The sequence below is a fragment of the Haemaphysalis longicornis genome, unplaced genomic scaffold (genome assembly GCF_048455015.1).
Source record: "Haemaphysalis longicornis isolate Haplotype H1 unplaced genomic scaffold, Haemaphysalis longicornis Haplotype H1 scaffold_12, whole genome shotgun sequence".
NCBI classification, from domain to species: domain Eukaryota; kingdom Metazoa; phylum Arthropoda; class Arachnida; order Ixodida; family Ixodidae; genus Haemaphysalis; species Haemaphysalis longicornis.
Window position 1 is genome coordinate 38,768,747 of NW_027526225.1, and position 24,715 is coordinate 38,793,461.

Here is a 24,715-nt window from a genome sequence, read left to right on the forward strand (position 1 = left end):
TTAGCGGTTCTATATTTAGTGGTTCAAACACAACGTTGTTTCGTTTCTGTAAATATTTTGTAATTTTTTTTTGTTCATCATGTTCTGGTGGACCACCGACATCCAAGAGCAAAATTGTTGCCTGTCCATCGGTATTTTTTTGATGAATTCGGATATCCTACATCTCGTGTGTGGTTCAAGTGCAGTAACTATATAAAAATGCAAGTCTTGCTTCTCTTATCACCTGAAACTGACGGTACAAAAAAAGGAGCAGTATAATTTCCTAAGGTATGATTTTAAGTTGTTTTACTCTAGTGATGCCCACAATTCGTCGGAATTATTCGTCGAATTTCATTTTGTTCACCGCAGTCCTGCAGATCACAAAACACAATAACATCCATGAGCATATTTTTTTATAATCATTGCAATGGTTTTTTTTGCGTTTAGCGAAAAATTGTCAATTGCCATAGGTGGTGAAACTGACTACAATTATACAAAAGTATTTCTGATTTCCTAGTCGTGGGGAACTAGTACAACAAAGCAGAGGCGAAAAATTACAGCTCACATTTTAATAGCAAATTTTCTGTTAGCAGGTCTAGTCCTACCCAGTGAAGCCCCACATTCGGTTTCCATAATTATTCATGCGAATTTACTTCTGTTCACCATAGTCTGCCGGACCACCCACAAGAACACCTGTAAGCCAGATTTTTCCATCGCAATGGCAAATCGCTTTTTGGGGGATGATCATAAGGCGTTAAACAGCTTATGTGCTTCGACTGTAAGCAACTCTAAAAAGGCATTTTTGGTTTTCGTAGTCGGCCTGAACTGAGTGTACAGCCGACGCAAGACAGAAAATTTGTTCGATTTTGTTCCAACTTTTTGTTAGCAGATGCAGTCCCCCCTATTGAAGCACCACATTTTTTGCTGTGAATATTTATTGGAAGTTTTTTTCTTTTCATTATAGTCTGGCGGACCATGGACAACAACATCAGTAAGCAATTTTTTCTAACCATGACGACGTTTTTTTCTGAATTGTAATACAGTTTTATTCCCTTTTTGATGCCATTTTTCTTGTTCTGGTCGCGCAGAAGTGAAAGTACAACAGAGAAGACGCGAATAATTTGCTCGTATTTTAGAGCAAAATTCCCTGTGTGAGTTTTATTCCTTCCTAGTGAAATCCACCACGTTGTTCGTCTAATTATTTAAGTGCACTTACTTCTGCTCGTTATTGTCTGACGGCCCACCGCAACATCAGCACGGCATTTTATTTCCCTACCATTCGAAAGCGTTTTTGCCGAGTAGTCATAAATATTAAGAGATCCGGATACTTTTGTGGGAATTTATACAAACTTTTCTGTTTGAAGAACTAGTTTTACCTAGTGAAGCACCGCATTTCGTTCTTAGAATTACTTAGTCGAACATTTGCTTGTAGACCCACCGTCTGGAGGAAAACCGACAACATTAAATGGCCACTTTTTCTAGACTTTACGAAGAACGTTTGACCCAACCTTAATGAATTGTACCGCATATGTGGGTTTACGGTCAGTAATTGTATAAATGCATTTTCTCGTTCCCTAGTCGCCAGAAACTTGCAACAACGAAAGCCGGTCGGGTATCTTGCTCAGCGTTTTTGCAACTGTTCTGTTAGCAGCTCTAGTTAACCCACTTAAGCCCCACATTTTGTTGCTGTAATTAAATAGGCGACCTTTGTTATCCACCATGAGTCTGGCGGACAAACCAACACTAAAATTCGTACGCCAAATTTTTTTGTGAACATTGCAGAAAGTATTTTTTGCTGCATCATCATAAATCTTTACCCCCCTTAATTGATTTTATGCTTTTACTTGTGGCGCGGAAGGGAGAGAAAACAGTGTCGAGCCGAATAATTTGTATGAATGTTGGTGCAACTTTTCCATTATCAGATATAGTCCTACCCCATAGAACCCGATATTACGTTGGTGTAATTATTGACGGGATCTTTTTTTTGCTTTTCATCACAGCCTGTAACGCCATCGACGACTACAGTAAGCCAATTTTTTTCTTGCCATAGCAAATCATTCATTGCTTTCCTTTATAAATCGACAACCACCATACGTCAACTGGCAGCAATTATACAAATACATTTCTGCTTTTGGCACTAAGGCGGACGTGAGCGTACAACGGAGCTGCGCAATATAATGTCCTAGCTTTATCTTGCTAATTTCCTGCCGAAAGAGAAGTGTTCCTATGTGAAGCTCCACGTTTTGTTGCTGTAATTGTTTCGGCGGGTTGCTTTCCGTTCGTCGCAGCTTGACAAGGTGACGTCGGGGCCTGTCCTAAGGTTTACTTCATTCACTGCAATGGTTACCTGGCATGACCACTGACATCGACACGAATGATGCAAAAAACAAAATAACTGAGGAAGGTCATAAGTAATGAAATCATGTCAGCTGTGTCTAGGAGATTAATATTGATTAGCAAAGTCAGGAATTTATTTATGACTCATAAGAAAAATTAGCAATGAGTAATTACGGTGTTTATATGTTTTATGTGAATCAAGATGAATTAGGATAGATCAACCGGTGTTAAATTCAGTTTGTATGGATTATTGACTGCTTAGGGATTGAGAGTAATTATTGTTAAATTGCAAATATGGTGGAATTATTTACATTAAGGTGAATCACGAGAAATTAAAACGGAATAATGTGAAGTACGGTGCATTATTAAGGCGTTAAGGAATTAAACAGGAATAAGATGAGGTTAGAAGCATTTTTGAATGGATGACGGTGGATTAAGTTAATAATAAAGGTGAATTGGGGGTAAGAAAAATGATGGAATTAGGATGGATTAGTTTGCATTGGGTTGCATAATGTAGGCAATAAGGTATTAGACAAAAATTACTTGTATAAAATTTATTTATTTAAAGTGAATTAAGATACATAATGTAGATTCTGGGGAATTACTGGGGAACTATAGAGGATTACGGTGGATTATGGTGGATTAAGATGGAATCCCGTACGTCAAAGATGTTGCGCTGTGATAAGATGGCAGAGGCAGCAGTGTCACGTAGCGTTGTGCACCAACAACCGGGACTACGACGAGGCAGTGTGTGGCGCGCAGTGGGCACGGGCTGTTTCATGGCCGCCTTATACGTACTGTAAATAAATCGTTGCAGCCTCCACGGTTCGTCTCATTTTCTCTGTCGCCACGCAAATTCTGGTTCGAAGTTGCGTCGTCATCACCATCCCGGCACCCGCATCCCACCATCGAGGTTACGTGGGTGGTGTCGCACCGCCCCGGCACCACCACGACTAGCTCTCTAACAATTCTCTCGCCTTCTGTCCCAAGCCACTGACAGAGTTCCTCAAACGCTTTGAAGCACTCGGCCTGTGAGAAGCCGATTAATAGGAGCGAGTCATTACCAGCCGATGATGCTGCGTCACCCGCCCTCCTGTGAGACGTGGTTCCAAACATTCACTTGTCGCTGAATTGCGTTCATCGCTGCTACGAAGCCAGTGTTCGCCAACGCGTCATCATCATCATCATCCGTTGGGGCAAAAACTTCATTGTTTATTCTCGTCACATCTGTAATTTTCACCGCCTTCGTCATAGAACCGCGGGCGCGGAAGGGGCGATCGCCCCCGGGAGGTGCCGATACATCACACCATAAGAAGACGCCAAAGACAGCAGTGGCGCAAACCGTTGCGCGGCAGCACCCGTGGCTATGGCAAAGCTGTGGGCGGTGGGCAGTCTGCGCGGGCTCTTTCAAGGCCACCTTGTACGTACTGTAAGTAGAGTGTTACATCCTGTTTGGGTTGTCTTTTTTTGCTCTGCCGTGACATAACAATATTCTCATGAGGTGCCCCTACAGGAGGAAACACAACCAAAAATGGGAGTAAAGAGCCGCACCAAGCGCGCGAGTGCGTAATGGTAGAGGAAGCGAAACAAGTGAGCACCATCTGGGTACTCGACACAAGGTAGGCGAGGAAGAAAGGCAACGAAGCACGGGCGTTTTTCTAGAAAGATGGTGCGTTACACTTATTCATCCTAGAATCAGGCCGTCTGCCATGTCAGGCAGCATTTGGCCTTGCTGGATTCCCCTGTCAATCCCATGCGCGCCTAGCTCACTGCTTCGTCTGCAGTGCCTTCTTTCTTCGTGATCCTCACTTCCAGTTTTCATTCGATGATGTTCGTTTTTACCTTTTTTTAATTCTAACTATAGTCTCCTTACTTTTATTTCTCTAGTCAAATCTCAACCTCCTGGAATTGCCGCAGTAAACCGACGGAGTAGAGTGCGTGATAAATACATTATGTGCTTTACGCCGACGTCCGTATATGGGTGTACACCGATTTAGCGAGAAACATCGAACCCTACTTGTAAAAAGCTACCAACGTTCTGAAAAAAATTTTCACATTAGTGGAACTTCATTCTCCTCCAAAAAACATGAAAACATCACCGGTAAACATCGGCCTGTTATACAAACTGAACCCGTTTGTATCCACCTCGACGGCCATATTATAAAGCGCAGCTACTCATTGAGATTTAAGTCCTAACCATCCACTCCAATATACGCAACCAAAAAACGGTACCTAAACTTTCCGAAGCCTATAACCAAGTCCCCTTCTTGCTTCGCCGCTTTATTAACCACCGCGGCGACATGAAGTAGAACGTTATAATCCGACTGGTCGAAGCTCTCCTGATCCAATGTGTCACGTATGTCACACCCCTATTTACACTGACTTAAAGTGACACGCACATCATTGATCAGTGCATACGTTGTTACAAAAATGGCCTGGTTGTAAAGACGACGACGCAGAAGCAGAGGTCAGCAGCCACGTCACGGGCAGCAAGGCTCCTGGAATCTTCTTTCTCAACCAAATCACCCACTCTAAGGTCACAATAAACGGACGCTCGTCTAACCTGCTTTGTGTCCTGTTCTTCAACGTATTGGCGTCTTGACCAGGATGAACAGATTACACCGTTGAAGGCCCCTACCAATGAAGCAATCCCATTGAAGAGGACGCACCGGACAAAAGCGACGCATCGCCTCAGGCACTGTTAGAGCCGCATCTCCGCCCACGGCCCGCCACCATGGACCACCTCAACCAAGAACGTCTTGCCCTGCCCGCCTCAACTACAAATATTGTCAACGAGATAAAGTCCGTGATGGAGGTTAGCACGCTCCCGTTCGCTGAGATGACTGAACACCTTAATATGTTTAAGCTGAGAGAGATACTTTTAAGCGAATTGGACAGCAAAATACAGCGTGATGTCCAGATGAAGAACTAGATGAAGCATTTGCCACAGTTACACATTACCGCGATTCAACTTCTCGCATGATCTTCTGCACTGACAGACTGCTGGTGGCCGCACCCCCTTTGACGACTAGTACGAGACAAGAGGGCACCTCATCTCCCGCAAGAGCCACGTTCGACTACCAAAACTGGAGATGACGTCTTTCAATGGCGAATTAAGTCAGTGGCTTTCAATTTGGAACGTGTATGAGTAGGAAGTAAATAAGAACCCATCTCTATTCGACGTTGATAAATTCAAATATCTGCGACGGGATTTGAAGAGCAAGCGGAAGGCGTTCTTAGCTGCTTACCAACAACCAAAGGGAGCTAGCTAACACCTATCGCACTGCTGCAGCAGCGTTTTGGAGACGAAACCCTCCTCCTCATCTGGCATATGAGCAAATTGCGAAGCCTGTCTAAAGTGACCTCCTGCAACGACTGCAACGGCCTTCAGACGGTCCATGGACGGATGCAGACTAACCCTAGGTCGCTCGAGAATCATGGCGTACACGTTGAGTCATACGGGGTGATATTGTATACTGGCGCTGTTGCAGAATTTTCCCTATGAACTCGTCCTCAAGTTGAACTATACCTAACCTTAAAAGAAATGTCCACACAATGACCATTATGGGGACGGCCTGACGATGTCTCAACGCTGCTTGACCTATTGAACCTTGAACTACGAAGTAGCGAGATGCCTTCATTGATGACTCGAGCAGAGACATCTTCCACAACAGAAACACTCGGAACCAAGCCATGGTCAACATTCCAGATTTTTCCTCGCTAGCCGTTAAAATATCCCGCAACGGACGTCCTTTCTGTGAATCCAATGAGCACATCACAGATGACTGCCGGGCTGAAATTCTATTGGACGAAAATAAAGCCAAATTGCAAAAAAAGGGGCATGTTCCTTTCGCTGAACCAGGCCCTTTCACCGCGCCACGGATTGCAAGAATGCAGGAAAGTTTTCATGTCAGAATTGCAAAAGACACCATATCAATTCGTCGTGCGATCCAATTTAAAAAGACCCTACATTAGATATACTGGAGACTGTGTCCAGCTCAACGTCTCAATCAGAGACGTCCCACACAACGAATTTTGAGTGGACATTGCAAAAAAAACGCGAAATTTATCTCACCACGCATTGATCAGGAGCAGTGACAATGCCACCTGGCAACTGAAGAGCGCGTATCTGTGCCGAAAGTCTTTTGGGAGTTCGACTACCTGGGATTCCGAGGTCAGGGACAGCACTCCGAAGACGATTACGAGGACTCAACAGCCTTCACTGCAACAACGTTTAAAGCAGTGAACGTAACCTTCTTTTTAATTTCATAAGCACCCGAATCATCATGAGCCGGGGCACGATGAAGACACCGACAACATCAGCAATCTCCAATACGGTGCAGATACTGACGACACAGGCGATGAAAGTGCGTTTGCATCCAAATAAAGGAAACGACATCTCAGCTAGGTGATTTCCAACAAACGAAAGGAACAAAAAACATCCGACTCCCATTGGGTCCAGCGAACGCAAGTAGACGCGTTTCGAGCTGCGGTCACAGGAACGACTACATCGACGACAAAAGAATACTGAGGGTAGTAGGGCTTGTTCAGCCCAGGAACTTCACCTGACGGATCGTGGTTGCGATATTGGGAGAGGTTTTTCTTCCCGTTACCCAACTGCTTCCCTCCGTAGTTTATGCTCTCCTTCAGCTGCTCAAGCTTTGTAAGTAGAAGCCATTTGTGCGCAATGGAAACATCGAGGGCATCAATTGAGCAGACGATGTAATAGATTGTGGCACCGCGAATACTTGCCCAAGTTTCCGGTTGCCCCCATGATTCACCGCTCTTTCTAACCACACAAGTGCCCATCGACAAACGTTGATGAGTGACTCAATGTTTCTGAGAAGCGATAGAAAAGTTTGTTTACGTGAAGTGCGTGCGCCTGCTGAAATCACTTCTAGTCTACCGATTTGGCTACGGAATCGTCTGCGGCCTTTAGACTTGTTCGGGAATAGGTGATTTCACGTCCAAGACATTAGTCAGTCTGATCCCCGTCACTAGACTTAACTCCCGCTTGTTACAAAGCGTGGTGTGGTTGCAAAATATCGTCTGACGACGACGCAGAAGTACAGGCCAGCAGCCAAGACACGGGCAGTGAGGCTCAAGACATCTTCTTCCTCAACCGAATCACCCGCTTGAAGATCGCAATAAACCGCTGCTCGCGTAACCCGCTTTGCTTAATGGTAATCAACATGCGCAAAGCATTCAAACAAGTACTAAATCTTCTCACAAACACCTCAACGGCCCTTCTCTAACAAGTGGAACTCCACAACACTGGGTCAGAACTAATCGAAGACAATTTATCAAGCCAGCCTCTCCATGTCAGCCAAACCACCTATGGGCCATCCACTGTCTTTCAGCCCCTTTCTGATTACTGCAGAAGGAATATCACTGTACGTCCCTTGACAGTAAATATGCACCTTAACCTGCACCCCGGACGCCGAAAAGCGTGAGGCCGAACGGACGAGGACATCTATTGAAAACGTACAGACAGTTCCTATACTGATGCTAGTGCCTACACCAACAGACAACATACACTACTGCATTAACCACGAAGATCGCCCTCGTCGCTTCTTCATCAAACAAGACCTCTTCAAGACAGATTGCCGAAGAGTTCGCCACCGCCTTGACCCTCATTCGGAAGAAAAATCCTGTCATCGTCACAGATTCCCAAGCTGTCGGCAGAAGCTTCTTAGACAGGAGGGGGCCCCGCTCAACTTTGAAGCTCTTGTCGTAGTATCACCCGTGTCGGAAAGTCTACTTCAGCTGGGCTCCTGGCCATTCCTCACTGACGGGTCTACCTTGGCTCTTCAGGAAGCCTGTGCCTTGTCCACCCAGGCTTCTGAGGCGACTGCATCGCCTATCTGTTTCGGTACTTTTTAACATATTACTCAATATTACCGGTCCGAATGGCAACTCCCCCCCCAATCCTAACCTTTAAAAAAGGGAAGAATCACTACTTCCCCTGCTTCAAAGCATCACTTTTTTTCACCTATTCCACCTCCACCGTAAGTTCTTTATGCAATACCCTTTGAAATGCAGGTTCTGATTACACGCCCGCGCTCTTTGCCATATTAATGCGGAAACACAACCCCAACCTCCCCCTTCTTCCATACATTTGGCATCCAGAGTGAAGGCAACCCGATCATCCCATTAATAATAAAAAAGGAAGCCACTCCCACTTGGCCGGCCAATTAAAGAGTTTTTACCACTAGTTTCACTGCTTCTCCTGAATCAGAATTACAAGCGGAGCTACAAGCTATCAACACTCGGTCTTGACTTGGCCCTAAAACGTCACTAATAGATTTCTTCGAGACCTGGATGAGCACGCTATTACCTAATTCATTACCTTCTTCAATGAATGCTGGACCAATGTTACACAACCTCACACCAAGGCCGCAGAAACCATATTGGTACCTTAAATCGCACACCTCCACACGTGAATGACATGTCGTCCAGTATTTCTTACCTCATGCATTGGCAAATTTCTGGAACACATGGTTCCCAACCACCTAACTAAATTCACTTAATCGACACTTGTTCCTTCACACTGTCGTTCGCTTTCACCTTCACTTATCTACCACCCAGGACGTAATGCTACAACTGTACCACCGTGTACGTCATACATGACGATTATGGTTCAAAGCACGTTACAAAGGTCATTGTAGTTCTAGACACTACAAAAGCTTTCAACAATATATGCGACACCTACATTCGGTCGGCCATAAATGATTGCGATTTTGGTTACCGAACCTACAGCTACATCCGCAACTATCTAACGGGCCGCATCCAACGTTTCTACTACATCGTCCGTCACTAGACCGGTGAACCCACACTTGGTTCTAAAGGAGCCTCTCAAGGGGCCGTCATCTATCACTTTCTCTTCAACCTTGCAAAGTAAGACCACCATACAGAACTATCGCATTTCTCACCTTTGCTTTTCTTGCTATGCTGGCAACATCACCCTATGGACTACACCCGGCTTGGACGCCCACATCCAAGGCACCCTTCAACAAGGGCTCTGGATTACGAAACACTGCCCTGCAAAAAGAAATGCTATCAACTCTACTATTAAATTCGAGCTTAAGATACGCGTACCCTAAAAACTATCCCCACCCCAGATTACCCCCCACTCTAACAGAGCAAAAGGGGTCATTGGGTACATAGGACTCCATCTCAACTCCAACGCACACAATTCTGGCACACTAATACACCATCTCGCCCAAACTATGCGACTTCTCGTAAGAGTATCTAAGAATATCTCGGAAGACTGCCTGGTAAAAGTATATCGAAACAGTATGTAAATAAAATAAGACAGCTTGGTTCGCCTTGTTCAATGCTTTATAATTCCCTGCATAGCATAACGATCCCCTTCCTCAACCTCTGAAAAGTTAACAAAACCAGTAAGAATATTCCGCAAAGCCTATAAATTAGCGTTGGCTACCACCCTTCATCTACTTCAACTTGCACCTGCTTCATCTTGCACGAAAGTGTAAGCGATGTTCTTGAAGCCAGCGGATTTTTCAAATTATCCCCTCACAAAAAGACTACCCCAACCAGGCTATACCACGCCCGCTGGGAATAAATCCCCCATTTGCTGATATCAGCCCTATAACTACTAATCCACAAGACAAATGGGGCCTAGATACACAGTCCCCCTTCCAAAACAAATGCACCTACATGCAATAAAGAGCAATGATTTGAAACTGCTAAGGCCCAAAAAAAAACCACACGCACAAGGCCCCCCTGTACTGTACACAAATGCGGCAACCTATCCTACTACAGGCACCATAGTGGTTACGGTCGTAAAGTCCCATCTACATCTTCTTGTTGTTTTTGTGGTTGTTGTTGCTGTTGATGTTAGTTAACGGACGGGCCTAGCCTGGCATGGTGTGCGGCAATTGCTCCGCGCTATCAGCATCATATTAACACTACTCGCAGTGTATCACCAAGAGACGCTTAGGCTTGTATCCTTCAAAAACTTTACGTCCAGGCGCAAGAAGTTTGTTCTTGCCATCAAATGACCGTTAGGGAATATGACGTCGTTCAAAGAAGCATTAGGGTTGGCTCGCCATCCAATGACTTTAAACATCGTTCAAGATTCATTCCCAACCGAGAACCCAACTGCCGGAAAGTAGATCACCATAGCTTCTAATATTGAACAAACCCTACCCAACCACCACCATACTATCCCACTCAAAACCAGCCATATTTAGCTCCGCTGCAATTGTAACTCCAGTGTAATGTCCCCGCTCGCTCCCAGACTACTCCCCCCCCCCCCCCCCCGGAAATACGGGAGAACATGGCCAGGCCCGAGCTTCAGTCGCCCGCTGGCTTAACGTGGACTCGCACTCGGCTGAGGATACCCCTATCATGTCCAGCAGAGAGCCTCCTCACCCCTTCGAACAACCTTGGCCATGATGGATACACAAGACGTTTCCCACAACATGTCTCACTTCCACGCCAACAGGCAACCACCTATTGCAGAATAAAGAGTCGGTCCCTTCTCACTACGAGGCTAGCTAACACTTAACACCCCTTACTCTATTGTGATGCTTCTCCATGTTGCACAATCTCACCTGCCTCAGTTTAGCACATCTTCTGGTCCTGCCCATCCATACCGTTGGAGTACAGACGCCTACACCCCGTCATTAGTCATTAGCCCAAAACATCCTCGTCATGGGAGGCCGAGGTCGCCGACCCAGAGCTCATATATTAGAACTGTGCCCCCTAGCGGAGGACAGACGTCGCATTCCCCCAGTGTGATGTGCTGAACACGTGAAGACTAGCGCATTTGGCGCTTTTCTCTTTCTTTATTTTTTCTTTCCTTTCTTCTATCTCTTTTCTCTCTCTTTCCTTTCCGACGGCCCTGCCGCACGGCTGTCCCCCCCCCCACCCACCACCCAGAGCGCGAATCCGGACTCGCGCTCCCCGGTTCGTGCCAGCTCCTGTCGTGCGATCCCCGGCTTCCGGATCACGACACCAACTTTTTTCGACCACCTACATCCCGAACCTCCCAACGCGCGTGCTAGGATCATGAAGATTGAAAGAGGCCATTAAGAAAAATAAAACTTCACTCGCTTCGAGATAACTAGTCGGATGATTTTAAGCAAAAAATAGCGCTACAGCCAGGCAACATCAACAGGGAGCTAGAAGACACCATTCAGCCCACGCATTAACGTGCCCTCCGCGAATCCGTGTCCACGCCCTCTGCTCTTTCCTGTTATAGCGGCGCTTGCATCATCTAAAGCGCTACGCTGGGCGAGTTTACTAACAAAGGAATTCATCGTACTAGCGAACATTAACCCAGGGTCAAAGCTAAAGAGGAGACGAAACACACGCTAGACCTTCAACTAAGTTTATGCCATAGATACAGGGAAACACAAAAACGTACATGATATTTGAAAGGGTTATCATAAAACGCAGGGAAACCAGCAAACCAGTATCGCTCATATCACAGGCCACATTACAGCGGAGGCCATGTCACATGGCGTAAATTACACCCACACGTATATACAGCATTCATCCATCGCCCATGAGCAACCACCTTCCCATCTCCGAAAAAATTGAACTCCTTTGCGGACAGCCCCAAGAACGGTGCGCTGACGCACCTTTCTCCTTCTCTGTCTGTCAAGAAAGCCATGATAATTTCTCGGTCTGTTCGGGAGGGAGGCCTGAATATGGTGATTATGGTGAATATGGTGGCCTGAATCTGGGTTTCCCGCGCAAGCTGTCGCTCGAACTACCGGCACAGCGACCGCGCGGCTCGCTCAATAGGCTTTTCGTGTTCCCGGTGCATTTTCGCGGCCAGATTCCCGATGAGCCAACGAAATCCCGGCGTGTCCACCGCCAACGATCGGATCGTTCGTTGCTCGAGAGCAGACGTTCGAGCCAGTGAGAAATGCCGGCAGCGCGGAGGCGGCCGGCACAAAGTCGTGACGTGATTGGATGTTGTTTATTCACTCAACATCCACAGAATCTTGATTGTGCGAGGTCCTCCGCTAGCTGCTCGGTTGCGTTTCACACGCTTTAAAATTGATTTTAAATATGTTGAGGCTGTATTTGCCGCTAATATTTTGCATATGACGTATGTGTGTTCACACCAATCTATCCCCGAAGTTATCTCGCCTCAAAAATTTTGTGTCAGTACCCCTCTTAGCCATTCAACTGCACTAGCAAAAAACCTGGAAGGCGCACCTTGCCAAGACCCTTTTTTTGTCACAATCGAACGAAAAGGCACAGACTTTTTCTTGGTTTTCCCGAGTAAAACACTTAAGGAGCATCCATTTTGGCACCCGCAATCTCTTTTCTTAGGTTAGATAGGTTCGGATCATCACAATGGCGCAGCGCTTCTCTTTTCGCTTTAACAGGAGAGCAATCACGCCACCTGCTCGGAACAGAAGACGTGATAGGATACACGTTGCACCTTCGGGCGCGTAGTTTAAGTGTGCGCGTTTCGTTCGTTCATTCTGTATCTTCGATTTGCTTCTTCTTCGCCGTCACAGCAACCAAGATGGAGTAAAGGTCGTTGCAGCCGTGAAGAAGTAAATCGGTGCAATCGTGCACTTAAAGGATTGTAATGGTCGTGCCGCTTGCAGACAGCTTCGCTGCCTTCAAGTCTTACGCGTTACTGCCAGCCTCCTTCATTTTTTACTCAATCAGTTCTAACTTGTTTTTTGGTGCACAAAAAGCCTATCGTAAGCTATTTTCAGCCCTATTTAAACATGCCGCCCGGACATGGTTCACGGGCCCAAAATGGATTTCCCGTTATTATTTAGAGTAATGATAAAGAAGACTCTGGGCAGCCTTGGGAAAGGTGACGGATGTGAAAGGGGTCTGTGACCATAAATGACAGCGCACGAAGTGGGTCCAAACGCGACACTACCACGTAATGTATTGCCATGTTCTGAAGAAAGCTCCTCTTACGGAAGTCGGAAACAGCCTGCAGATTTCGGGACACAACTCTGCGAAAAAGTGGTTATCTAGTACATATAAAACTATCTCGATCGCGTGGTGTGCTGAGAACCACGTGGAAAATATATCGCGACACTTAAGCCTGCCTCCATGCATTTAGGGCGAAAGCCTGGCATATTCTAGAGAAAGGTACCACCTCTTAAACAGACGTTCACCCGCCGACACTGCCGTGACGCTATTTTGCCGTTTGTATCGCTCTTAATGCGACTCACTACATCCCAATTCACGCCTGAAAATTCTTAATACATCTTTAGTCATCCTACACCTCCTTAATCCTTCTTATTCACCCGGCGCGGTGGCTCAGTGGCTAAAGTGTTGTTCTGGGGAGTCCAAGGTCGCGAGTTTGATTCCCGGCCGCGCCTGCCGATTTTCTGATGGAGGCGAAAAAGCGAGAACGCCCGTGTGTTCGAGATTTCGATGCACGTTAAGATACTCAGCTGGTCAAAATTAATCCGGAGGCCACCACTACGGCACGCATCATCACCTGTGTAGCGTCTGCGCGTTAAACCTGATTATTCAATCAATGCTTCTTAATCCTATTTAATCTACAATATTTTACCTTATTTCGTACTAACCCGCCATAATCCATAGTAATTTATCTATATCCCCATTATTTCACTGTGATTCAATGAAATCTCGACTTTCTAGTCATAATTGTAAATACCTGATTAATTATTATGCAATTCTTTTCTTAATCCACATCAATAAAGGGCAATTTACCTAGGTCCACTTTACTAATCATTACTATCGATCGCAAATTAGCAATTCTTGGTCTTGGGGACCATTGATCTTATACATAGCTGGCATGCTTTGCTTCACTTCTGGCTTTCCCTGGGTTTTCACTCCACTCGTGTCGGCGATGGTGTCGTTCAAGGTCACCTTCGAATGAGCCATGTGGCTTTTGCCTTATAATAACGTTTGGAACCCAGCAAACGAGATATTCCTAGGTCAGGACGACAAAAGAAAGGACGTTCGAAGATGAAGCCATTAGAAAAGCGATGGCCATTTTTGCGCACGCATATGATATATTTATCATATATTTATAAAGGATCTAAATGCATCAACGACGGCTCAGACAGCGGTGTCACACTTTTAATCCCATTCAAGCTAAGCGTAGCCTACAAAATAATTACACGCGCCGGAAACGCAGGAAACGCAGTAAAAGTCAGTTTACCAAAAAGAACAACTGGGCCATTCGGCGGGAAATGCAGCAGCCGGAGCTGGCGGGGGGTCCAGAACAAAAAAAAAACGGCATCTTGCCAAGCGTAATATGGTTTCCACAAGGCGTCGCACTAGCCCGCTCTCAGTTTTATCAGCGCTATTCGAGGCAAGAGCGGCGGATAAGTGTTCACAGCCTTCCATCGAGAATGCGTGCACCAACATGGCAGCCATATGACGTCACTGCCAGGTACGAGCTTCGTAATAGAGTAAAAAGAGAAGTTAAATCCGCTGCTAGGCAATTCAGAGTCATGTGGGAAGCGGAAAGTTGCAGCTATCGCCGTGAGTGCGGTATTCGTGGGCGTATTTACATGTACCCCGCGGGCCGGGCACAGCGACGCAACTGTCCCAATTACTCGAAGCGCGAAACTCAGGTGGGCACTAAGCGACGTTCAATTGGACATTAACGTTTTCGTGTTGACACCGCACGATTAGCGCATAGGTGTCATCGGAGCTATTATATCCAAGCCGGAATGAATCATAACGTCCCTCTACAGTCAACTCATGCATGGACTGAAGCAGCTGATGCATCAGCACTCTACTCAACAAACATGCGGCCGCTTTGTCCAAGCAAGTCATCGCTTAAATTATAACTTCCGCGGCCAGTGTAACAGCACCGTTAGTCCACGACATGAAAGTCGAAGGAAAAAAATCAACGAAAGCGGTTACCGGAAACTTCGCCAGGACGCTTGTGCTTTACAAAAGACGAGAATTCCGGATACAGCCTGTCCCCGTCTCGTAATGTGCGATCTTTTCAACATCTTTTGTTTTCAAACTTTATCGTTACACTACCACTTTTTTTTAACATGTGTCCGTTGCTTTTACTCTTGTACTTTCGCTACAACGCGCTTTATATACTAGGCACACGTAAGTGCTCGAACGAGCAGTTTTTGTGCACCTTATTACTGGTTTTTCTTGCGTTTAGGTGACTTCCCGAAACGTTTTACTCTAGGACGTCATACGAACTTGCTCGGTTTGATTCCTTGTCAAATGATCTTCACGGCCAAACTTCCAGCGGACCAAGTTACCAGTACAATCGACTCTCGATAATACGAAGTTTACAGGGACTGGAAGACACTTTGAATAAATCGGACTTCCAGAATATCAAAAAGCAGCAAAACAACATTCCTGTTAGTCCGCAACATGCTTCCCCTCTCGATGTCGTTCAGACTAACGACTTATGTGCGCAAGTCGAGCGTACTACACGGATTGCCATGATAGTTGAGACTTACTTTTAAAATCTTTATTTTAAAAATAAACATATCTTATCATTACCTTATCTTTATCTTTAAGCGTCCAGCACACTAACTGCTCGCACAGCGCTGTGCGTAACTAAGTCGATTCAGGAGCTCAAAAGAAAGATATCTGTACCCTGGCGCAAGTCTCAATTGCCCTGCCACTTTGGCAACTCCGGAAACCCGGCACGGTAATGAACATGGCACTGTATCGAAGTTTTAATATTTTTAATTTTTCTCCAGAAATGGCGGTCACCTGGGTGCTTTTTGTTCCAGATAACTTCCAATTACAAATATAATGAGTTCTCGCTTTAATTTATTGCGCAATAATTTTCATTGGATTGCATAAAAATTTGCTTGAACCAAGACACCACTCCTAAATAACCAAAAATTGCAATTAGGCGGCTTCGAAGTATCCAGAGTCGACTGTACTTTCAGCCGTGGCCACTAGTGCCTAAAACAGACACGCAGCTCGCCAACGACTGTTTTCTGTTTTCCTAGTTGCTTCTTCTTTCAAGCAACGAAACGGTAAGCAAACTTAAATGCGGAGCTATTTTTTATCGACTTCATTTCAAAGTCAAATTTGCTAGAGGCAACATTCACTAAAAATTCTGTCGTACAAAGCTACATTCATACTGTGCACGTACGCTGTTAGTCTTATTATTCGCCAAAACTTTTTGCTGACATTCATTCACCGCGGATACAATAGAGAGCAACTTTCTAGAAAGGAGCCTTCCGACTTTGGTAGACAATGAGAACGTGAAGGTTAATACTGTTAGACCGCCAGTGTAGCCAGTATTTGACGTGGCTTCCCATGCATTTGAAGTTGGCTTTGAGTACGGTTAATTTAAGCACACCTTTCCTCATTTTCCAGGTGTCCGGCACACCAGAAACACCGTCGTCCACCACCGAGGTAAGTGAAGGAGACCACGCTCAGTTTACTGACATCTTTCTCAATACTCGATTGATTTGATTGATTGAATCAACTTTATTCAAGACAGCAAGCGCGATGTTAAGGCACCCGCCCGGTGAGAGGCGTTCTCAGACCAGATGCTTTGGAGGTGACCCGCTCGCGTGGCCCTCTCTACCAGCATGCGCTGGGCAGAGGGGTCGGAGCTGGCCAACAGCTCCACCCACTGCTGTGTGGTAATGTTGGGGAGTGCCGGCTGGGTAGGGGTGTTGGGGCATTCTACGGTAATGTGGTAGAGAGTTCCCATGTTTAGACAAAACTGACACGTGTCTGGGTATTGGGTAGGGAACATGGCGTGGTACAGTGTATTGTGGGGGAAGTTGTTTTTCTGCAGCTTGCGTAGTGTAACTGCGTCGGTTCTAAAGAGAGTATGGTGAGGAGGTGGGTATTTCTGTCGTTGTAGCCTATAGTGGGCGAGGTTATGGGCGTATGTGAGGAGAGGCGTGGACAGGGTTGGGGGCGGGGCGAATACTCGAACAATCCCAATTATTTCCATTATTGCATTTCTCCTTCGCGTTTCGTTCGTTCTCCTTTCGCATATTCTCTGCTTTGTGTGTGCACGTACTGAGGACGCAGTTTACTGGCAGACCACGTTTGTGCATTCTGCATCCGCTGCGCCACCGCCGGGGCTGTGCTCCCCTCCACTTTCTCGGGTATTTATGTTAGGGTAATTGTTTCCTTCGCTTTGGGGTGGCAGCCAGCGCCAGTCCGACTACTCGGGGTGAAGGGGACCTTCTTTCTAACCCCCGGGCCGTGACTCGAGCATCTACAGCATGTCGAGAGCTGTCGACCAGCGTTGAACTCTCTTAAGCTACCTGTGGCACCCAGACTGCCGGAACCAAGACCCTCGCTATGCATGTATGAAATAAGAAGAGGAAAAAAGAGGCTTCTTGAAATAACAAATAAATAAAAGTGGGCAGCCAAGAAATTCAAGGAAACCAAAGGGGAGGATGTGGTAAATAATTTGGGATTCTTGAAACATCGATGCAGATTTTTAAAAGAAATGGAAAAAGTGGACGAAAACATGCTCGCCGGGTGGGATCCGAACCTACGACCTCCAGAACACATTTGGTGCGGTCACCACGAGGCTACCGTCGGGTGTGAGGGGAGCACAGCCACGCCGGTGGCGTAGTAACGAAATTGGGTAACGGAATTCTCATCGTACATCAAGCTGTGGGAAGCGACTGTCGACCTTCACGTCATAACAAGACGTTAGGCCCATAAACATCGCGCTGTCACAAGCCTCCCCCACCTTTTCCCTCAGCTGCACAGCAACTCCTGGTGAAGGGGGCCAAACGGAGCTGTTGCCAAGCTTCGCAGGGAATCGTTTTAAGTTTGCTACACGTCACCCACAAACCTCATCATCGTCAGGAAGAACTTGGCTTACCTGTGGTACGTTTTCGCGTAGGCACATCATCAGTGAGAGGCTGAAAGCACAGCTTTAATAAATCAATATATATATATATACAAGAGTAAGTCATTCCGACGGAGGCAGAAGTGCATTCTGCCTACATAATGCCCTCGAAAATGTCTCCCTTGCACAGAGCTTGGAAAGGGCTTAAGCTTTTTGTTGCTTTCCTTGCAATTTTGAAGGAGATTGCGCTGCAAACGTCTTCGATATCGATCTTCAGCTCACCTGTCGTTCAAGTCGGCGTTTTCGACAAGCTAGTTCCTACAATTCTCTAAAACCGAAACTTCCCCGGGGGCTCAGATACGGTGATGTTACTGGCCAAGCTAAACAACCCCATGTCAGCCAATTCATCAGCATGAAAATTGAGGAGAATGCGAGATTATTATTATTGTTGTTATTATGATGATTGTGATAACGATTAAGACGGCGACGACGACGAAGATGATGATGATGATGATGATGAAACAATATTTTGCTCCAACTGTGAGAGGGAAGGCGACGAAATGATGGGGTGTTCGACGGTTCTTCCCCGTCTGATCTCGGCGAGGAACTGGTGAGCCCTAGCTCCGCCTTCGGCCAGTAGTACAAGCATGCGTTGAGTCTCCGGTTCGAAGCTCAGCAACGCGGCCTCCTATCTGGATGTGTGTGCGAGCTTTCTGCCATGCTGGTTGTTCCACCATGACGGGGACTGGCTATGCGTAGATGACAGCCAAGGAAATCCACCGGCCACTTACCTACAATGCCGTTTCTCAGTCTGACCACCTTGTTAATTTATTTATCGTGTAACTATCTCAAGGCTCATTGTTTGATGAGGGGGAGGGAATAAGCAATTAAGAGAAGGTCCGGTGTTTCCTTTAATCAAAAAAGTTGAAGAAGGCTGGAGAAACAGTGGAGCTGCTGGTAGAGGGTTTGGTAGGCTTCGCTAAGTTTTTTAGGCTTTGCGTTGTTCTTGCTACGTGTAGAGGGGTGACGCCAAACTAAGCTGAATTTTCAAAGGCCGTTCTTTTTGGTGCTCCACACAGAAAGGTCATCCCCGGGTGGACGAAGCTAGGTAAACCCCCGATGTGCTGTTTCTCAAGCTTTGCACCAGTAGTGCAAGCTGGGCCGATTCCTTTTGGGGTTTATTAGCCAAAAAATACCTACTACCTTCAAAAAGGTATAGCAAAAGGCGCGCATACGCACGTGCCCGTTGTGCTCACACTCGAACAGGCGCAAAAGCCGGATTCAGTGTTATAATACGCTATCTGCGGTGCTGCAGCCTTTACAGGTAGTGCAGTTTTTTTTTCTTAGTATTATTGTTGCTAACGCTTCCGGACCCAGCTGATGCCTAATTTTCTCCGCTATTAAAAATGTGCGCGTCGCCGTACTCTAGATTAATATCGGAGCTTGGTATAATATTGTACGCTCGTTTTCCTTGCAAGGTACTCTTTCTTCTACCATTACCATCAGTGGAATGGTAAGCAAGGTTCTAGTGAAACCGTTTACTTCAGGGAAAATCTGACGAGGCCCTTCCGAAAACGCGAAAACGTCACTTCAGAGCAAAATTTACAAGGTGCTTGTGGAAACGTTAACTGTACGGCAGAAAGTAGCAACAATACTTGGCCGTAATGAACGCAATGCGAAGCAAAGTTTGTTACGTCGCTATTGTTTTGGCAGAGCACATGCTGTCATAGGCGCTGTTCTTATTTATTTATTTATTTATTTATTTATTTATTTATTGACATTGATTTTTCAATGTACGCATCGTAGAGAAAAAGAAGAGCGGAATGCTACACTGCGAATATTTGCAGGACTGTTTCAGCGTACTTGAAATCAGTTTTCATACTGCGTATAATATAAACACTCCTTTTTTGCAGGGACCGAGTACAACTACGAGGATGCCACCAGAGTCCTCGTCCACGGTAAAAAAATTCGCTGTAAAACCATTACTGGACAGGACAGTTTTGATAAAGCGGTAAACGGTTCGTGACAATTTTCGGTTACTCCAATGGGTGCGTCATGAGGCGATAGTTAATTGGCCTTTTTACGCCGCCGGTCCCCCTAGCGGCCGCCACGGCGAACTAAGAAATGGCCTCCGGCCCGCCTCCCAAACGTCTCGCAGTCGAACAACTCGTGCACAAAACATTCTCGTCGCTTAAGCCTTTCCGCTCACACCCGTCACCCGTGCCTTTCACATGAATGCCAGGGAAGCAGGTGTACATTACCTATCCTAATCTGCAGTGGGGGAAGCGTCTTTTTCTTTACCTTGTAGCCATTAGCTCGCAACGTGGTGAGCGTCGAACGTTTTTACGCAGAGCTTGCTTTGTAAGCTTTGTTTGCCTGCACGTATGAACTCACCTCGAGCAGTCAGGAAAAAAGCAAGTAAAACTGCACAGCGCTAGAAAGCACAGCCGCTATCCGAGGATGAAGCTGAAGGGCCTCCCTTTTGTTTATATTCCCCGAGGCGACACCCGAGAATGGCAGAAGGGAAACCCGCGCATGCGCAGGTTGCTACTGGAAAAACGTCTTTTCTTAAGTTTTGATCACTGGCATTCTCACAGCTTTCACCACGGCTTCACGGTGTTTATAATGGTTTTTGTGAAGTGGCCAAAGAATGAATGCGTGAAAACAATGAAGGTAGAGGAAGACGAGGCGTAGTGGAGGGCAAGCGAAATTCTATCTGCCCAGCAAACGGACGAGGGAAGACGACGATTGGTGACGAGGGAGGAGGAAGGTTTGCCATGGGTGCTGACATCTTAAAGCAGCCATTAAGACAAAATGCAACCTTGTTCTCTTTGGAAGAACCAGACGTTGAAATAAGTACTCGATGTCACCAGTCGCACGAACTCGATCATGTAACGTCATAGAGGCCTCGCCGGAAATTGGGGAGGGAGTCGCCACTGCATCAGCTTTTTTTTTTCTTTTTCAAGGGACACTAAAAGGTAGAAACAAGTTGACCTGCATCGACAGATTAAGGTGCGCAGACTCCAAGTTCCCCCTTCTCGCCACTCGAAGCTGTTTAATAAGGCAGAAAATGCCAGCAACGTGAAAACGGGTTCCGACACCCCGCACTCTTTTCGGAACTACGGTTTGTGACGTCACAATTTTTGTGCCCGCCGAGAGCTCATGATAGAAGCATCCATACAAGTTTTTTTTTTCTGCAAATAAACAGTTCCTAAGTGGTTAAGAACGTGAAATCAATGTAACTCAAACTTTTCAGCGAGCCTACGTTATGGAAAAAACGCAGACAACACATCTTCCGCACTGCGAGAGAGGCTGTTTCGCTCAAACTAGTCAGCCATCATGCTATCAGTTTAGATTTGGAAAAACATTGGCGCTCAATGGCGAAGTGAATAACCTACCACGGTATATGCCCGAGCTTCTGCAAGCAATATTTCTGACAGGGAGCGGCAAAAGAAGATGCACTCCACGTGTTTAAACGACCCGCCTACGCTTCTAATTCATTTTCCGCGCGCGGATGTTGCTATCAGTAAGGCGTGCCACCACCCTGTTCGAACCTTATCGACCGTGAAAGGTTAGGGTGCTTACTGCAGGGGGTTAACTGAACGATCCGAACTTGTGCTCTTCCGCTTGCTGCGAGCCGCTGTTGATAAATAATCCGTAAGTCGTGCACGCATACCTCTACCATTGATATGTTTGGGCCTTGTGGAAGCACTCCGCAGTTCGGACGCCAAGATTACTCGAAACGGCTGCGGGAAGCGAGTGTGTATTTCACACAAAGTCGGCGCGCCACTTTCGAGAAGGGAATACGAAATAGACTTGATCGCCCGATGATGTGGGAAGTAGTGGTAAAAACTTTATGGGGGCAATTGAAGGGTACAGGGGTAGGTAAACACCTCAGACAATCACAAGTTCGAATAATAGGGTGGTTTTTCATGTTCAAGTTCATTCAGCACTGGAAGGTTTCCCGTGGCTTCTGGTAGAGTAGGTGCAGCAAGCACGAAAGAAGTCGGTTGAAATAATGATTACACAAGTTTGTATAGACCGTTGGCTGAGGCGTATTCGGTGATTTGTTCAAGAAATGAAGGCTCTGTTCTTACTCGCTTCAGGTGTGCTGCCTCTGACACAGGTGGTGGGTCATCGCTTAGAAGTCGCGCACGACCATCGCTGAAATATGAGCATTTCGAAAGTAAATGAAACAAGTTTGGCGTGCAGCGGTTGTTGCAGTAGGGGCAGCTTTCCGGGACAGAACTAGTGGTGCTGTACATTTCTGCACGATATGAGGGGTCAGAGCCGAGTTGGCATAAATTTTGTAGGCGATGATTTCACCCGGCCGTGTGAAGGCTTTTAGCGGACCAAACATGCCGACCGGAGTGGCATCCCTCGGGCGTTGGCGACTATGAATCTCCAACTTTCGTAGTTTAATCGCCCAGACTGGCTGAACGGGAAGGGACGGTGGAGTACTGGTAGCCATGGGAGGTGTGTGGAGCCCATCCCTGGCAGCGGCATGGGCCCAGCGGTTACCTTGCGCTCTGATGGTGTCCAGGTGTCTTGACAACGCGGAGGGTGAAACTTTCCGTTTCGAAATCTCGGATCATGGGGAGGATGTTCGTAGCCGTGTGATTCGGCGAGAACGCACGATTCAATTCTCGAAAGGCTACGTGGGGATCGGTTATAACGCGGAACTTTCTGTGCCTGATGGCGTCAGAATGATTGCGGATGGTTTGGATAGCCCCTAGAATGCCGAAAGGTTCGGCTTCTTCAGCTAGTCTATACGTGTTGGCGATGTGTCGCGGTCCATTCAAAAACGGCAACATGATATGGCTGCTTCAGTTCCGTTTAGATCAGCATCTGTTGAGATGTCTACTTCATCATCTGCTTTGTCAGCCACTAAGGTTCGGAAATATTGTTCGGGGGGCCGCTATTTGACGTGAGTGATTAGACGGCGGCAGGGGATACTAATCGAAGGGCGCTCCCATGGGGGCATCGCCGCTGGAAAGCTTGCAGAGTCCAATTTAGTATTCATGTTGTCACATGAGCACACCATCTTCTCTTAAGGGGATTCTTCCAAATGACGTTGAAATCGCCATTTCGTCTCTTAAAGGAAGGCTTCAAGAGGAGGAAGTGGTACAGCTTGCAGATGGTATCGACGGGAACGAATTTGGGGAGGCCACCGATTGTGCGAAGGAGGAGTCTATTCATTGTTTGGAGGGGCTTCAGGTGAGATGGCCGCAAGTCGTACAGAGGGAAGCCCCAGGCGAAACGTCCATGTGCATTCGCGCGGCCGAGAATAACACTCGCCTGCTGGCGTGCTCCCGCATACTTGTTAGAGAGACGGGTGACGGAGTGCAGCGTGTTACACCAGGTCTCTGTCAAACCTGCAATCTATTGGCAGGGGCTGTTACAACTGCTAACAGGAAGGCCAAGGAGTCGAATGGTGCCGTTACGCGAGTTGAGCTGGGTATCTGCTATGTGTAACGAAATAGCTCCGTCCCGGTTTGTGCGGTTTCTGCCATCAACACTAAGAAGCAAGGTTTTATGAGGGGACAATTGCAATTGTAACTGATATAGGGAGCGTTCGACGCTGAATACAGCAGCCTGTAGCTCCGTCTGCATATGTTCCTTAGAATGGTAATCCTTGGCCTTAGTCTATAGTACAATATCATCGGCGTAGAAGGCAAATCTGGCGGTGATGTCTTGTTCAAGCGTGCGCGCTACACGGTTCATTCCCAGGTTGAACAGGACCGGTCCGAGGATGGAGCCTTGTGGAACGCCTCTGTCGAGATAGAAGAGGGACGCTTGGTATTTTGATGGGTTGAGGGGAATGGGTCGGTGCTGGAGGAAACTTCTTATCCAGTTTTGGGCTTTCTTGGAAAGCAAGTAACAATTCCTGCAGTATACCTGCTTAATTACCGTTGTCGAAGGCCTTATGCATGTCCAGTGCAAGGAAGTAACCAGGCACAGCCGTTCGAGCGGTCATATTAATGACACGGCAAAGAAGCCACAGGTAGGCGTGGGTGCTGAGATGAGGCCGGAACCCTATGAGGGCGAGATAAAACCAACCTGAGTGCTCGAAATGATGTACTAGCCTGTTGTTGATCAAGCGTTCTATGAGTTTACATATGACAACAGTAAAAGCTATGGGACGTAGATTTTGTGGATTGGTGGGATCTTTACCGGGCTTAGGATGGGATGAATGGTAGTCAACCGAAGTAAGTCGGGAAGGGACTATTGCCGAGTTCCATTGTTCATTGATAAGGATAAGGAGCACGTCCAAACCTTGAGGGGGAGATTTCGCAAATCTTTCCATTTAATATGGTCGTAACCAGGCGCTGGTTTTGAGCGGCCCTGTGAGAAAGCTGTCTGCAATACCCCCGTGGTGAAATGAAGGCCAGGCTCCGGACCGGGGTGAACAATGCCGATCACCAGGAGGCGAGGAAGAACTATTTGGTCATCCACAGCGTGGGGAAAGAAGGTGTGCAGGACTGTAGATTCCACTTGAGAATAATCTTGTTTAAGAGAGACCTCCTCAATGATGGGGAGCCATGTTTTTGTGCGACCATTCATGCTTCGGAAAACGCTCCAGAGGCGAGAACGTTCTGGCTTGCATCCGAGTTCTTGACATCAATCGTGCCAATTTTGCTGTTGAAG

The 24,715-nt window shown here is 46.7% G+C and overlaps 1 protein-coding gene across 1 annotated transcript in view; it reads left to right on the top strand.

Annotated features, from left to right (window-relative positions):
• LOC144161564 (uncharacterized) overlaps positions 1-24,715 on the top strand; it is a 365,076-nt gene that overhangs the window by 328,670 nt on the left and 11,691 nt on the right. Inside the window, exons 4-5 of the mRNA XM_077692215.1 lie at positions 16,618-16,656; positions 19,981-20,025. Coding sequence (XP_077548341.1) covers positions 16,618-16,656; positions 19,981-20,025 — 84 coding nt within the window. The remainder of the gene's footprint in view (positions 1-16,617; positions 16,657-19,980; positions 20,026-24,715) is intronic.